General features: G+C 41.1%; 1 protein-coding gene across 2 annotated transcripts in view; it reads right to left on the bottom strand.

The window, feature by feature from the left end:
• The window catches only part of SLC25A13 (solute carrier family 25 member 13), a 127,575-nt gene extending 119,315 nt beyond the window's left edge, over positions 1 to 8,260 (bottom strand). Inside the window, exon 1 of one of the 2 annotated variants that reach the window (XM_077808070.1) lies at positions 8,239 to 8,260. In XM_077808070.1, coding sequence (XP_077664196.1) covers positions 8,239 to 8,250 — 12 coding nt within the window. In that variant the 5' untranslated portion in view covers positions 8,251 to 8,260. The remainder of the gene's footprint in view (positions 1 to 8,238) is intronic. The other variant, XM_077808072.1, reaches the window with a different exon arrangement.
• Positions 8,261 to 17,528: the final 9,268 nt, after the last annotated feature.

The raw sequence follows: 17,528 nt of genomic DNA, 5'->3' as shown, positions 1-17,528 counted from the left end.
GACACCCCCCGACCCGCTCGCCCACGTCAGCATCTCCCTTGCTGCCTCCTCCGGCAGCAGCAGCATTGGTGGCGGTAGCAGCACCGCAGATGGTCAGCGAGAGCAGCCCCAGAAGCAGCCCGGGGTCGGCCGTTCCTGCTGCTGCTGCTGCTCCTGCCCCGCTGGGAGAGCAGGCTGTGAGCAGTGTTTCACCTGGGACCCCTACTGGGGCATGAAGGAATGTGATGGGGGCAGGGGGAGTGGCAACACCAGCCCTGCATGGGCGACCCTGCACCCAGGCATGCGGGGGAGGGGGGGAGGTTGGACCACCAGCCCTGCAGGTGGGCCCGCGCGTGGAGGAGAAGGGCGGGCTCAGATCAGCCCTGCGCCCAGGCGGGAAGGCGGCCGCGGTGGGAATCGCAGGCGAGCAGCAGCGGGGAGGCTCGGAGGACCAGCCCCGCAAACGGGCAGGCAGTAAGGGGGTTCGGACAGGGTGGGGGGTCGGTCATGGGCGGGGTGGCTTCTACCTGCCCTAGGTGCCATTGGGGAGGAGGACCTCAAGCTGGCCCGGCAAAGGTGGGAGGCTGGGAGGGCTCAGGTTGACCCAAGCGCAGGGAGTGGTAAGGGTGGCCTCCGGCAGCCCCACACATGGAAAGGCTGGGGAACCTCAGGGAGGGCTTAGGCTGGCCCTGCAGCGGGGGGAGGGGGGAGTGCGTGTGAATGATGTTTTGGGCCAGCCCACGGGTTTCCTGTCTTCCCTTTGGGAAAATATGGTCACCCTAGATAAGAGAGAAGATACTCTCATGGATCAGTAACTGGTTAAAAGATAGGAAACAAAGGGTAGGAATAAATGGTCAGTTTTCAGAATTGAGAGAGGTGAATAGTGGTGTCCCCCAAGGGTCTGTACTGGAACCAGTCCTATTCAACGTATTTATAAATGGTCTGGAAGAAGGGGTAAATAGTGAGGTGGTAAAATTTGCAGATGATACAAAGATAGTTAAATCTCAGGCAGACTGCAAAGAGCTACAAAAGGACCTCTCAAAGCTGGGTGACTGGGCAACAAAATGGCAGATGAAATTCAATGTTGATAAATGCAAAGTAATGCACACTGGAAAACATAATCCCAACTATGCATATAAAATGATGGGGTCTAAATTAGCTGTTACCACCCAAGAAAGAGACTGTGGAATCATTGTGGATAAATCTCTAAAAACATCCACTCAATGTGCAGTGGCAGTCAAAAAAGCGAACAAAATGTTGGTGATCATTAGGAAAGGGATAAATAAGAAGACAGAAATTATAATATTGCCTCTATATAAATCTATGGTACTCCCCCATCTTGAATACTGCGTGCAGATGTGGTTACCTCATCTCAAAAAAAGAATGGGAAAAGGTTCAGAAAAGAGCAACAAAAATGACGAGGGGATATGGAACGGCTTCCGTATGAGGAGAGATTAAAAAGACTGGGACTTTTCAGCTTGGAAAAGAGACGACTAAGGCGGGATACGATAAAAATCTATAAAATCAAGAATGGTGTGGAGAAAGTAAATAAGTGTTATTTACCCCTTCTCATAAAACAAGAACTAGCGGTCACCAAATGAAATTAATAGGCAGCAGGTTTAAAAAACCAACAAAAGGAAGTATTTCTACACACAACGCACAGTCAACCTGTGGAACTCTTTGCCAGAGTATGTTGTGAAGAGCAAGACTATAACAGGGTTAAAAAAAAAACTAGATAAATTCATGGAGCATAGGCCCATCAACGGCTTTTAGCCAGGATGGGCAGGGATGGTGTCCCTAACCTGTTTGCCAGAAGCTGGGAATGGGAAACAGGGAATGGGTCACTTGATGTTTACCTGCTCTGTTCATACCCTCTGGGGCACCTGGCATTGGCCACAGTCAAAGATGGGATACTGGGCTAGATGGACCTTTGGTCTGACCCAGTATGGCTGTTCTTATAACTTATCGCATGTCTATACTACAATCTTAAGTTAACATAGGTTAGATCAACTTACAGCCACCGCAACATTTACTGTGGTGGCTCATGTCCACACTACCCTCCTTCTGTTGGTGGTGCCTTATGTCAATCCGACTGCGTAGTATAGAACAGGGCTTAGACATTAATTCTGTAATGAGCTCCATGCACGAGGATCCATTGCTGAATAGTGCCTTAGAAGGGGTTTCATGTGTGTAGCCCATGGCTTCAATGGGACTACTCATGTGAATAAGCATTATACCCAGCTGTTCGTGTTCACAGGATTAGGCCTCAAATTTACTACATACAGGAAAATCACTTGACACGAAGTGCTGTCAAATGTACAGAGTGAAAAGTATGAAATGATGGGAAAAAATTGAGTTTCTTTTCCAACCTCTTTCAGTTAGTCATCTCTGATGTTAGTTCGCACAATGATGAAGTAAGAAATTGTCAAAATTGTGACTTAAATTGACAGTGTCCCTTTATCAGATACTTAACGGTCTCATGAAAAGTCAGGATGCAAATAATTGAAAAGTAGCAAGAAGCAAACTTTTTTTTTTAAGTCTATAGATAGATAGATAGATATAGATCTATAAAGAGATACAGAGAGCAGTTATAAGCGTAGGTTCTGATCCAACAAGTGGCTGCACACAGTCACACGGCTGCATCTGTGCAAAGCCCCACTGACTTCAGTGGGGCTCGATGCAGACACAGTAGCATTCTCACTTAGTCACTTGAAGGATCAGGGCCTCAGGTCCGAAACCTGCATGGAACCCCAATGAATCCACCCAGCAAGTGCTCCTTGCAGGATTAGGAGCCTTGTTTTTACATCTGTTGTGCAGAAAATACTCAAATTGTTTTGTAGAACATATGGAAGGAGCACCTGAAAAGAAATAATTTGAATTAGATGTTACCAAAATGAATTTGAGGAACTCAACTCTTGGAAGGTCTCTGAATATATTAATCTGTGAAAAATAGGGGAAATGCAGAGCTTAGCTTTCATATTTTAAGATTTAGGGGTTTGGGGTTTTTTAACAGCAGGTATTGTTATAACAGCTTCAATAGCAAGCAGTCTGAAAATACAGTAAAAATGAAACCGATCTGAATGGTAATAAAACTAGCTTAAAAGCCATAGCAGAAGTCTATACCAGATTTGTTTCCTTTCTGTTACAATATATTTATGTAACTTGGATAAGACTCTCAAATACTGTTAACTTTATTTAAATTCACATCAGTTAACACCATAAGATATTTGTTATCTCATTACATCTGAGGTCAGTTATCAATTAATTCTGACAGGCCCCAAATCTGCAAAGATTTATTAATGTGCATAACTTTAGTGATAGGATGCATGTGCTTAAACACTTGACAGAATCAGTTCGTTTAGCGAAACATTTGTTTGAGCTACATCACTTTTATCATATGTTAAACAACAAACTTCAAGTAAACATACACACAAACTGCACATTTAGCACAATGCAAGCACGAGAGCAGAGTATTTATTATAGCAGGAGAGATAACTAACATAATAGCTAAGGCTCTTTTCCTGCCACAACAGGACAAGTCTTCATGCAGATGCAGTAATCTGCTAACGTCATATCAATTATAAGGTTGAAGCCTAAATAGCAGGTTTTTCCATTCTAAACCCCAGATGTTTTCTGAAACATTAAAATTATTCAGATTTGGACTCTGCTCAAGTGTGATTTGTGCATAAAACATTCAAGCATAGTTTAGATGTTTTGGAGTGCAAAATAAGAAAAATACACCTTCCCCATTATAGATCTTGCAACCTTATGTGGGACAGCAGCAGTGCCAAAATGACAGGTTGATAGAAAGTTAAAATGTGGCATGGAAACAGCCCTCATTGAGAAATGCCTTAGAACTTCCTAATTAAATTGGTTTTAATTTGACAGAGTTGTGTATCTCTGGAAATAAAAATAAGTCACTTTGTTAACAGTACTGTGCATGTTCACTTTGTAGCAATGTTTGGAGCAAAGGCAGGTTGAACTCACTGAACACAGGTGGCTAATTTAACTGTGCTTTAAAAAAAACAGGAAGGTGTACCATGGGGAGTCCTCTAGCCAACTTGTTCCACATTATGCAATTTTTTCTCCGGGAAATTCCACCCAAAAAGAAAATGCTAAGGTTACACAATACTCAGAAGTTAAGAAATAATGTACAGTATAAAACCATATATGCCCTGTGCATGAACTACAATAAAGACTTTACATAACCACCTCATTCTCTGAAGATTGTGCTACGTAACTATTACACTAATTTAGCTACAAACCACCCCCATACTATATATTCCAGTAAATGTTCACTATTACCTTATCCTTTTACACATCTCTCGTGCAAAACCATTTTACTATGTTGTTTTAATTAAAAAAACACTTTCACAGACTCAGAATACATACAGTAATATACAATAAAGAATGTTAAAAATGTATAAAAATTGTGTCATACTATGTAATATAAACTATATTGTAGTACACATTTAAGGTTGCACATGCAACCTCATACTTTGTCATTTCTTAACATCTGAGTGTTTAATTACGCAGCCTTAGCAGTCTTTCACATGCATTTTATTTTTGGATGGATTGAGTTCTTAAAGTCTTCTTACAATGTCAACATTTGAGACCTAGCAAATGAGGAACAATTAAGTTAGATTCCAAGGGATTCCTAAGTGCTACAATATAAAAAAAAAAAATAAAGAAAATCAGTCATGCAGGACACTGGCAAAGAAAAGGACTTTGTAGAAAAAGTTGTTCAACTCACCAGTCCATTGTTTGGCTGAGGTTAAAAAGGCAAACATTACTAAGATGCATCAGTGAGGAATCAGAACATAAACCAAGGCCTAATCCCACAAACACATGACTTTAGTCTCAAGGACTATATGTGATAAAGTTGCTCACGTATGTGCTTGAAGGACTGGAGTGCAGGTGTTACTGTAAATAGTACCGCGTATTGCTTAAAGATATGTCATTGACTTTGTCAGGACTGGGAATCCATCCTATTTAACTCTGGCAACTTCATCCTACAAAGGTGAAAACTTCAAAGTCTCACAATGCAGCTTAAATATTAAACTAGGGCTGGCAAGCGATTAAAAAATTAATCACGATTAATCATGCTGTTAAACAGTAATAGAATACCATTTATTTAAATATCTTTGGATGTTTTCTACATTTTCAAATATATTGATTTCAATTACAATACAGAATACAAAGTGTACAGTGCTCACTTTATATTTATTTTTATTACAAATATTTGCACTGTAAAAAAATAGTAATTTTCAATTCATGTAATACAAGTACTGTAGAGCAATCTCTATCATGAAAGTTTAACTCACAAATATAGAATTATGTACAAAAAACCCCGGCATTCAAAAATAAAACAATGTAAAACTTTAGAGCCTACAAGTTCACTCAGTACTACTTCAGCCAATTGCTCAGACAAACAAGTTTGGTCACAATTTGCAGGAGATAATGCTGTCCTAGAGACTGGATGAACAAGAAGTAGGACTGAGTGGACTTGTAGGCTCTAAAGTTTTACACTGTTTTGGTTTTGAGTGCAGTTATGTAACAAAAAAAAATATCTACATTTGTAAATTACACTTTCATGATAAAGAGATTGCACTACAGTACTTGTATGAGGTAAACTAAAAAATACGATTTCTTTTATTTATCATTTTTACAGCGCAAATATTTGTAATAAAAATAATATAAAGTGAGCACTGTACACTTTGTACTCTGTGTTGTAATAGAAATCAACATATTTGAAAACATAGAAAAACATCCACAAATACTTTATAAATTTCAATTGGTATTCTTTTGTTTAACAGTGTGATTAATCACGATTAATTTTTGAGTTAATCACGTGAGTTAACTGCGATTAATCGACAACCCTATATTAAATTAACTCAGCAGCTCACAATTTCATAATAAGTTATTCTTTCGCTTGAATCTCTCAGGATACACTTGATATTTCAGCCATTAGCCTTTTTCAGAGGTTATCTAAAGAATGTAAACCCTGCAGGACAGGCACTGTGCCTGTCTACAATACATTATGCACATTTATGGCACCATTTAAATAATATGAAGAAAAATTAGGTGTCTTTTAGCCAAACCTGCAGTTATTTAAAATTGCCCTATATATAGTCTCACCTGTTCAATATATTCTGGATGTTTAGATTATACTTTTCCAGTGTTTTCTCAAAGGACTATGATCACCTACCCCCTATGAAATTGAACTGAAAGCAAAATATATTGTTCAACAATATGTCATAGAAGTACAAGTTAAGATATATTTAAGATGTTGCCCTATACAGAGAGCTACGTAACCACAAGGCTTCTAGATTAAAAATCTTTGCTATGTGATGCAACGGATATTTAGGTTAATCTTAATCTCAGTGAATAGAATACTTTGAAAAGTCTTAAATGATACAAAGGCTGGTAAAGGGCATCTTGATAAGCTGGTTATATTAGTGAGAGACAGAAACAAAGCTAGATAAACACAACTAAAAGTCATGAATGATAAATAAAACTTCAGGGAGGATGGTTTCAACTCAGAAAGCACATCACATACATTATCTTGCTCATGAAAACAGGTAGTATGAAGTTGGAGACCAACCAGGCTAACTTTAATGAGAGTTACTGAGTAGCACACTGGCATACTGAACAGACTGATTCTGTGATTAACTTTATTGAAATATGTTTCTTCAGCAGAAGGTACTTGTATAGGCCGGATTTTCTTGGGGGGGTGGGGAAGTTGTTTTGGGTTTTTTGGCACTGACGTTTATTTTCTTATGTTCTTGCATAGAAGTTTGGCCACTGATTTCAATGGGAGCAGGACCAGGCCCCAAATCTTTAGGGAGTGTAAGTGTTCTGACTTGGTTGTATTGACTAGCTACCTAATCAATTATTCCTTCTTACATAGCAATGATAATGAACAAGAGTGGTTTATAGAAAAGAAAGACTCAGGAGCTTCAAAACACTGACCCATATGTCAAATTAATGTGTCTTCATTGGAGGGACCCCTATGTAAGATATGACCCAAACCTTGAGGGGAGGGGCTGTTAAATTAAAAAAAAACAACTATGAAGAATGGCAATATTTCCATTAATTTTGTTTTTATATCTGATAAAAACCAAACATAGCCACTTGCTATGAGCTTTGCAAGCCCAACTTCATACCAGTGAAAGAGAATCTGAAAGTCATCATAAATAGAAACCAAAATTAAATTGACTAGCTAGTGTTCATCATCCAAGCTGAGCAAAGAAAGTAAAAGAAAAAGCTCAGAGAATATTATGTTAAGGCCTGATGCTACCTACAGTGGGAAGTGTTTTAGTACTTGTTGTCAAGAGTGATCCTACTTCTTGAGGCTATTCACAGTAGTAAGCATTACACCAGGTACTGAGAGTGTTCACAAAATTATACAGGGGTGCTGGAACAATTTTTATAGCGGGAGTGCTGATGATGGAAACCATGTATTTGGTTTTAATAGTCCAAGCCAGCATCCCTAGTTCTAGCACCACTGCACGTACATATTCATCATTTTCCATTTGGAGAATCTGATGTATAATTTGTGGCATGAGAAAAGGATCTCTTTTAAATATATGGGGGGGGGGGTTAAACCCTGACACCGTCCCTTTAAATTACTCCCCCTTGTGCTTGACACACACCCACTGTGAGGCCACTAGCTAAATTTGGCTTGGGAAAGAAATCAGGTGACTTAATCGATGAAGGCAAAAGCAAAGTTCTTTCAGGCTCCATCAGATCTGACCCGTGTCAGAGTCTAAGACCCCAACTGCGGAGGGGCTGCAACAGGGGCAACACTGCTGCCCTATGTGTATTACCCAGCCAAACGTGACTGTGCAGTGCCACAACTGTACGTGGTGTACCACAAACCCTGATGGGGCGCGCTCCCTCCCCCGGGCAGCTCCCAAGCGAGAGGGTGCAGGTGGGAAGGCCCCCCTCACGCAGAGGCCAAAGTACCCCCGGCACGGGGCGCAGGCCCCGCAGCGAGCCCTGAACACAGCGAGCAACCCCCCCACATCCCGGCAGCGCCTGCCAGCAGCGCGAGGGACCTGCTCGCCAAACGCCGCCCCCGCCGGCGGGGGGGCTGGAGGGGGGGCGCTGCAGCGGCTGGCGGGGGGCTCAGCCCACTCCAGCGAAGTTCCACCAAGGGCAGGCCCCCATCCGGCAGCTTCCCTCCAGCCAAGCCGCGGGGACACCCAGCAAAGGCGGCGGCCCGGCCCGGCCCGCCAGCAGCGGCTCCCGACTCACCTTGGCAGCCATGCTTCGTCCCGCGCAGCCGTCCCGACGCGGCAGGCACCGCCCCTCCTGCGCACCAGGCCGGCCGGGCGCCGCCGCCGCCCGCTCATTGGCTGCGGCCGGGGCCCCGGGGCCCTGCCGGCGCGCGCGTGATCCGCCGCTCTCCTCGTGCCCGGCTTGAGCAAGGGGCGCACGTGACGCCGGGCTGCGCTGTCCAGCAACAAGGGGCGGGCGGCGAGCGGCGCGCGGGGGGAGGTGGCCTGTCCCTGGTTCAGGAACGGCCGCTCAAGGGGCAGCTGGGCAAACAGCGGCGTGGGGCTTTGCTGAGGAGAGTGGGAAGCCGCCCGTTGCTGCAGTTTAATGCCCTGCGCGGATAGGTGACCGAGTCTCTGAGGTGCCACAAGTACGCCTTTTCTTTTTGCGAATAGGGACTTAACGTGGCTGCTACTCTGAAACCCGCTTTTATAGGGACAGTCCTGATATTTGAGGCTTTTTCTTGTGTCGGTGCCTACATACCCACCGACCCACTCTCCTGATTTTTCACACTTGCTGTCTGGTGGCCTGTGCCTGAGGGTGGGTTGGGAAAGAGCCACAGTGAACAACAGTGACTCTGTAAAATGGAATTCCGGGGAACAATCAGTTGCACACATACAAGTGCGGGGAGGGACAGCGCAGTGGTTTGAGCAATGGCTTGCCAAATGCATCCTTGTGAGTTCAATCCTTGAGGGGGCTGTTTAGGTTTCTAGGGCAAAAATAAGAGACAGTACTTGGCCCTGCTGTGAAGGAAGGGGACTGGACTCAATGACCTTTCAAGGTCCCTTCCAGTTCTATGAGATAGGTATATCTCCACATTAAAAAAAAAAAAAAATGGGAAATGCCTGCCTAGGAAGAAGTACTGTGGAAAGGGATCTGGGGGGTCATAGTGGATCACAAGCTAAATAGGAGTCAACAGTGTAACACTTGCAAAAAAAGCAAACATCATTCTAGGATGTATTAACAGGAGTACTGTAAGCAAGACATGAGAAGTAATTCTTCTGCTCTACTGTGCGCTGATTAGGCCTCAGGTGGAGTATTGTGTCCAGTTTTGCGTGTCACATTTCGGGAAAGATGTGTCCAAATTGGAGAAAGTCCAGAGAAGAGCAACACAACTGATTAAAGGTCTAGAAAACATGACCTGTGAGGGAAAATTGAAAAATTTGTATTTGTTTAGTCTGGAGACGAGAAGACTGAGAGGGGACATCATAACAGTTTTCAAGTACATAAAAGGTTGTTACAAGGAGGGGGGAGAAAATTTGTTTTTCTTAACCTCTGAGGCTAGGACAAGAAGTAAAGGGCTTAAATTGCAGCAAGAGCAGTTTAGGTTGGACATTAGGAAAAATTTCCTACCTGTCAATGTGGTTAAGCACTGGAATAAATTGCCTAGGGAGGTAGTGGAATCTCCATTATTGGGGATTTTTAAGAACAGGTTGGACAAACACCTGTCAGGGATGGTCTAGAAAATACTCAGTCCTGCCTTGAGTGCAGGGGACTGGACTAGATTACCTCTGGAGGTCCCTTCCAGTTCTGTGGTTCTAGTCATTGCCTCATGGCTGCAAGCTCTCCAGAGCTCTCCGCTCCTGTGTGTGTTTGTACAATGCCTGGCACAGTGGGGCCCAGATCCTCTTTGGGGCTGCCTATAGTTAGGTAACTATCACAACGGGCCTTGAGATGCTATGCTAAACTGGTAGTATTACACATCCAGTTTGCACAGTTGACAGTTAAAAAGGATCTTTCCTAAACTGAATTGCCACAGCTTCAGAGATCTGACAGTCACACCTGGTTCTTTCTGGCGATATAGCGTCAATAAAGATTTTAGAGCTAGTGGTAAGTTTCCCTCCTCAGATGTTTCCTTCCTTCTTCTCACCAACTCACAAATTAATACTACGTAGCTAATCAAATTATTTTAACAGAACACATTTATTTTCAAACTAAAATCTCACTAAACTTTGGAAGTTTTTGCCTTCCTGCAGACAATTCATTTTTTATTCTAAATTGGGGAAGTGGCTAATTAGGAACCAAAATGAAAATCATACATTACTGAAGAGCCAGAGTCAAGAGAATGACAGAAAAGGGCCCAATTCTGGCCTTTCTGTCCTCCAACATTTCCACTGACTTAATTACAGCAGGATCATCCCCAAGTGTAATCTAACTTGATGGTGCTATGTCAGACAGACCAAAAAATGTAGAAACACTGAAGGTATCTGGCTACACTACAAGCTCTACTGCGATACAGCTGTAGCACTGCAGCTATGCCTCTGTGGTGTAGGCGCTTACTGCAAAGATAGAAGGGGTTTTTCTGTCTCTGTATGTGTGTATTAAATCCACCCCCTCAAAAGGCATTAGTAGCTGCATCTAAGTGTTGGTTAGGTGCCCCTAAGGGCATGAAAATTTTCACAAACCTGAGTGCAGTAGTTAGATCCACCTAGTATTAGGTGTAGACCAGGCCTGAGAAACAAGGGGAAATCATTTATTTGATCTTTCAAATCATTACTTACACGACTTGGCCAGAAGAAATAAAGACTTCCGCCAGTTTGGAGGTGCAATGAAGAAAGCAAACAAGATACAAGGATGACTAGCTAAAGGAATGCATTATAAATTAAAGAGTGGTGTGTGGTATGTCAGTGTTCCTCCTCTCAGTAAATCAGGTTCTCATGTCCAAAGCTGTGTATGTGATCCACTCCTGACTACATGCTATCTGCCTTGTATGTCTAAAGTCAGAGTGCTACTAGGGGAGATTATCAAAGGCATAATAGCAGTTAGGTACATAGGCCCAGATTCTCAAAGATATTTAGGCATCTAACTCCCATTGAAGTCAATGTTATATGCTAAAATACCTTTGAGGATCTGGGTCAATTCCCACCTTAGTGTTTTAGCTCAACACTTTATTTTGAGATACTCTGAGACTGACATAAATGTTAATTTCTATTATTTTAGGCCCTAATTCTCTAAACAAACGTGCTTGACTTTAAACACGAGTAGTTCCAGTAAAATCAATGCATAAACTTAAGCAACATGTGAAACCATTTACAGGATCTGAGCCTTAGTTAGTAAATTTGAGATGATTTTTTTTAATTATAAATTAATATCATCAGTCCAATGTTTTCTGATCATTTTTAATAGTACTGATAAGAGAAGAACATCCATAGAGAAACAATATACAGTCATAATTGTTTTTCAACATAAATACACAAAAGCAAGGACATTTACAGTTGAGGCTAAAAGTCCATTTTAAACTGTCCCATTGAGCATTACTATTGCAAAAACAGACTGCAAGGGAATTTTTTCAATTCCAGATTGCTATGAAATTGTAAGTGGATCATTAGTATATCTACTGTTGTATTAATGTCAAGAGTCAAAAGAGTTAAAGTTAAATAAACTCTTTCACTGTCCAGCATAAAACAGTGATGCAAAGAAGTCCAATTTTTTCCCCCCCACAGAGACCTTTGTTTACTCAGTTGCTTGGCAAACACACAAAAGTATTCATTCTAAAATTGAAAGTTTATTGATCAAACACAAGAAAGAACAAGAAATTAAAACAAGCATTTATATTGAAACTGAAACTGAGTGATTATGCAAAACAAATTATCAAAACCTGTAAAGTCTGTCTTCAAAATATTAGCATCTTTTATTTTTAGATCAACCTTTCTTTGATGAAAAAGGAAGGTTAATTTTACTTCGTGGTCTGATGAGAAACATCTCCTATTTCTAACAAACAGACAAAAGATAGAGGAGAGATAGGATAGAAAAGGTAGGAGATACATGGCTTTTGTTGATGTCGTCGGAACTCTAGACAGCTGGCCAGTCACAAATGGATGCTTGGCTAGCAAGTCAACCACCCCACCTGTTGCTTGGATCCTGGTTCACTTTCTGGATCATCATCTGGTTGGGTCCTTTCTTCTTAGAGCAGGATTCTGATCATCTCATCTCACTATGCTGATGCAATGCAATTGATTTCAGGGTCTAATGAAAAGCGGAGAGAGAGAAAGATAGGATAGGAAATAGTGGGGCAGAAAGTAACACAAAAGGGAAAAGAGGCAAAACTGGATCTTACGTGCCTTTGTGATGCTGTCAATTAGGAATCTCCACTGATGGGCTGAGGATTGGACGTCATGATGATATGATGATTTTCAGAATTTACTAATGAAAAATAAAGTTCTTTGAACAAAAGCAAGGCCAGCCGGCCTTCCTCCTGGAAGAAAATCTTTCAGTCTGAATTGCTACTTCAGTCTTGTGGTCAGGGAAGATGACATGGGAAAAAGTGGCAGCATATTTCATTCCCCTCATTATTTTGTCCACCAGTTAGGCTTAATCGCTATCAGACAAATTTTGATCCATTAACTTCTGATCCCACATCTTCTGTTTTTACCAAGTATGATTTCAACAGTCATTGATTCATATTAGCAGGTTATTTTTGTTTGGACTAATCCAGCTTCTCTGGTTCTCTTGTGCTTGTTTATAATGTTTACTTATTGAAAACAACAACATATTTTTCATGGTTAATTTCCAAATAGGCAAAAAGTATAGGTTATTGTAACATTTTATGAACATTCACTCGCATTACATTTGACCTTACAATAGCATTACATTTTAGATCCAAAAATCACGACACTTCCTATGTTACTTATATGTCCCTCATCACTGTAGTGTCTGAGCACTTCACACTCTTTCATGGATTTCTCGTCACAACACCTCTATGAAGTAGAGAAGTGTTATTAGCCCCATTTTACATATATGGAACTGAGGCACAGAAAGGCCATGGGCGGGATTTTCAAAAGCACTTAAGTGAGTTAGGTGCATAACTCCCATTGGCTTTCAGTGGGAATTAGGTGCCTAGCTAAGGCACTTTTATTAATTATTATTAATAATGTTTATTTATTTGTATTACCATGGTGCCTAGGAGCCCTTGTTAAACAAAAAGACAGTCTCTTCCCCAAAAAGTTTACAATCTAAGTACTGTACCTCAAAGCTACACCCTGGAATCCCCATATTCACCTTGTCATATAATTAGGCTATATTTCATACAAAGCATACCATGTAAGATGTCATATGAAAAGTCATGATCTGCTGAAACCCATTGTTCTGTCCAATATGTATATCATTGACGTGTAACAAGTTATGAGATTTTGCTATAGTTGTTACTGAAATATGTTGTAAATTTTTCTAGTGACATACAAAGGAGGCAAATCACTCCCAGCAGGGTGTTCAATGACCATTAATCAACAAGAGTGTTGTAAACAAGGAATTTACAATACTGTAAGAAGGCTAAATAAGCATCACACAGTGCGGGATTGCTCAACTCTGTGACTCAGCAAAGCCCAGCAAGACATGTCTGGGCTAGTGTTTTCTAGGCACATTGACTGAGGATATAAAATAGGGGACAATGTCATCGTGCATTTGCCTTTCTCCTCCTCCACGTACGCTGGAAGCAACAAGAAGGCTGGGAAGACAAAGTCTTCAGCTGAGGAGTCTAGTCCCAGGCTTAAAAAGGGAAGGCTGTGTATTAAGGACTGTAACATCCAGTGGGGTGAAAAAACTGCTTGATCCAAATACTGCCAAGTGTAATAAGGTTTAAGATTTAGCCTGTGTGCTTACTTTTTTTGGTAACTATCTCTGACCTTTTATGCCTACCACTTATAATCACTTAAAATCTATCTTTCTGTAGTTAATAAATCTGTTTTGTATTTTACCTAAAACAGTGTGTTTTGTTTGAAGTGCTTGGGAAATCTCAGCTTAGTTTACAAAGGCTTGTGTATGTCTTCTCCAAACTGAGGGGGGGGGGCCAGACTGGGTAATAAACGTAAACTGGCCAGACTTCTAACCAGGGAAAGATGGGGCAGTGCTGGAGTGCAACTCTGGAGAGGTGGGGAGAATTGGCTAGTGCTTTTCTCTGTGTGATTTGTGAGTGGCTCTGGGAGGATTCATGCAATGGATCTGGGTGTGGGGTTGTGCTGAGTGATGTCAGCACCTGGAGAGGTTTGCTGCTTGTCACTAGCAAAGCATTGTGAGAGACAGCTCAGTCTGGAGAGTTAAGGGAGCACAATGGTACCCCAGTTCCAGCTTGTACTCCAGGGATCCCTTCACAAAGAGACAATAGTAAAACAAGTGGATACAGACAGACTGACAGGAAAGTACCAGGGAACACTGAGACAATCTTGGTCAACACACTAGCCAGTGATCTTGGCCCTCCAGCAGCTTCACTGTTGTTAAGTTTTTTTGTAGGCATCACATCAAAGGAGAGTTTTATGGAAGGATCTGAAGGAGACCAATGAAGTGAGTTTGCAGATGTTTACAAGGATTTCCTCCCAAGTGTGAGGGGCAGCATGGAAACAAGCACAAAGTGTTCATTTGAAAATTTAACAAGTAGGTGATAGAAGCTGATCACCGGCAAGTGCCAACCTTCTGATACTGAATGAGACAGGGTGCGGCCAGGGGGTGAAGGGCCTTGGAAGCAAAGACAAGCGGCTTATATCTGATGTGCTACAGAAGAGGGAGCCAGTGGAGAAATGCAAAGAGAAGACTGACATGGTCAACGTAACAGGCTAGGAGAATGATCTTTGCAGAAGCATTCTGCATGAATCTGAGCAAGGCAAGATTAAATTTCTTAGGGCCAGAGAAAAGGAAGTTGCAATAATCAAGATTTGAGATAATGACAGTTTTAGCTTTAGTTTCTAGTTTATGGCTAGAAAAGGCAAGGCTTTTGAAAATTCCACCCCAAGGTGACACAGAAAGTCTATGGTGGAGGAGGAAATTGAAGCCAGATTTCCTAAGTCCTAAGCAAATGCCCTAACCACTGGGCCATCTTTCCTTATCGCAAGGCCTGGGCTTCCTACAATCCAGTAGTAGTTGTGGCCTATTTTGACCTATCTTACAAACACAGCAGCAGTAGAGTACTCAAGGTATCCTTTTGGACATGGACCAATATTCACTTCAAGAATACCAGTGGACACCTGACAGAGGCTCCAAGTAGTGACAAATCCATTGTGGGGGAACGTTGCCGTGGAAAGTGGCTACATCTCCATGCTAGTTAATGGTGAAGAAGCATGATTAAGACTGATTCAGTGCCTACCCTAAGCAGCTTCTAGCAGCCAGGTTCCTGTACAATCCACATTGCATGCCTCCCATCAAGTGGAAAATGTGCAACACCACCAGCTCCCTGAGGCTGAATCTGTTTTCCATAAATGCTGACACAGGGAGGATCTTCTTGTATCAGTTTTCGTGAATCTTGGCCAAGATCTTTTTGCTCACTATGACCCAGAGACTATCACTAATAAAATCCAACAGATGATATGACACAAACTGAGTGAGTCATTTACAAGTAATAATTCCTCCCTTTCTGCCTGCAAAATATCTACAGCAGATTGTGATTCCCTCTAACGTATTTATTAATCTGATTATTATTTTAAATTATATGACTTAATCTGACAATTATCATTCATCGTTTTTTACTCTACCACAAATATTTTATATTTGAGCAGCGTTGTGCAGTTGTGATTGGTCAGATGAGGCATGGTATTGTTTCTGGTGCCTGACTGAATTAGCATACAAGATCTTCAGATGTAAATACTTGCACATGCACAAAAATTCAGTGTCTGAACATTTTTGCCTGTAAAAATTGGTCACTAACTATATGAAGAACATAAGAATGCCCAGACTGGGTCAAACCTATGGTCCATCTAGCTCAATATCCTGTCAGGTGCTTCAGAGGGAGTGAAGAGAACAGAGCAATTATAGAGTGATCCATCCCCTGTCATCCAGTCCCAGCTTTTGGCAGTCAGAGGTTTAGGGAAACCTAGAGCATGGGGTTGTGTCCCTAACTATCTTGGCTAATAGCTATTGATGAACCTATCCTCCATGAACTTGTCCAATTCTTTTTTGAACCCAGTTATACTCTCGGCCTTTACAACATCCCCTGGCAATGAGTTCCATAGGTTGACTGTGTGTTGTGTGAAGTACTTCCTTATGTTTATTTTATTTAGGGAAAGAGAACATAAAATTGGCACAAACATGGCCATTGTGAATTCATTTAAAAAATCAAAACAAATATTGATGGAATTGTAGTCGCATTATTTGCCCAATTCAGATTTTGACCCACCTACTATACAGGGATATATTACATTTACGGAGGGGATTGGCATTCACAAAGACAAAGGTGGTGAGTCAGAAGTTATTCTTTCTTTACAAATACATTATTGTTAAAAAGGAAGAGTTGAAAATGGCCTAAAAGTTTTAAAATGCAATCTTAAATAAATAAATCAGTAAACTGATCCATTAATATTGATTGTGAAAAATATAGGATTAGATCCTCTGCTGGTATAAATCAGCACAGCTGAAGGAACTTTGCTTATTTACACCAGCTGAGGATCTGGCCCATAGTATATAAGAGACATCTCACAAACAAAGGATGTTCTGTTTCTGTCATAAGTGAAAAACACTTCATAACTCAGGAGTACCATTGGCATGAATAAGTTATGAAAAATCTTCACAACCAAAAGAAACATAATCATCCTTCATGTATAACAGATTTGTTTATTCTGTAAAGATTCATTTCAGTTGATTAATTATCAGTATCTGCTGATGGTGGAGGTAACAAGCCACCTCTGATGAGAGAATTATTGGCGTACATGCTCAGAATATTTATCACCTAACACGTTGTATATGCTTAGAATATTTATCATACTATGCACTACTATTATTACAATTTTTTCCAGCTAGATACCAAATATAAATTACACTCCAGATACATAAAATAGGTATATTTTTTCCAGGCTTTTTTTTAGCATAGGGGTTTTTTAAAAAATAAATCAATAGAAAATAAATAAGATGCAGTCATGTGTTTGTATGCCAAATCTTTTGCAAGTGCTAAGCACTGCTGCTCTCTGTGTTAAATCATTGTTATTCTGAACTAGTAAAAGATTTGCATAAGTGCAAATGGCAGCTTCTAACAGTGCCATCAGAATGATTTTAGCTGATACCAAATGGAATCTGTGCCAGCTAGTTGCTTGCTCGTTGACCATTATTTACAGATGTGAGTCAGGAAAATGGTGGTTCAGCCAGAAGGAAATCAGTCCCCACCCTGCCCCCAATTTCATTTATCACTTCAACAAAATTATAATATGTGAACTGAAATCAAATACAAATGAAAGATTAAATTTCCCCCATTCTAAAACATTTATGCAACGAAATAAATCTTGTCATAAAAAAGTCCACTAATCACTATAGAATAAAGGGGAAAAGAGAACCTAGTCATCTCTTAAGTATTTAGC

This window comes from Eretmochelys imbricata, chromosome 2, assembly GCF_965152235.1.
Source record: "Eretmochelys imbricata isolate rEreImb1 chromosome 2, rEreImb1.hap1, whole genome shotgun sequence".
Taxonomy (NCBI): Eukaryota; Metazoa; Chordata; order Testudines; family Cheloniidae; genus Eretmochelys; species Eretmochelys imbricata.
The sequence above is the reverse complement of the archived record's forward strand: the minus strand, read 5'-3'. Positions and strand labels throughout refer to the sequence as shown.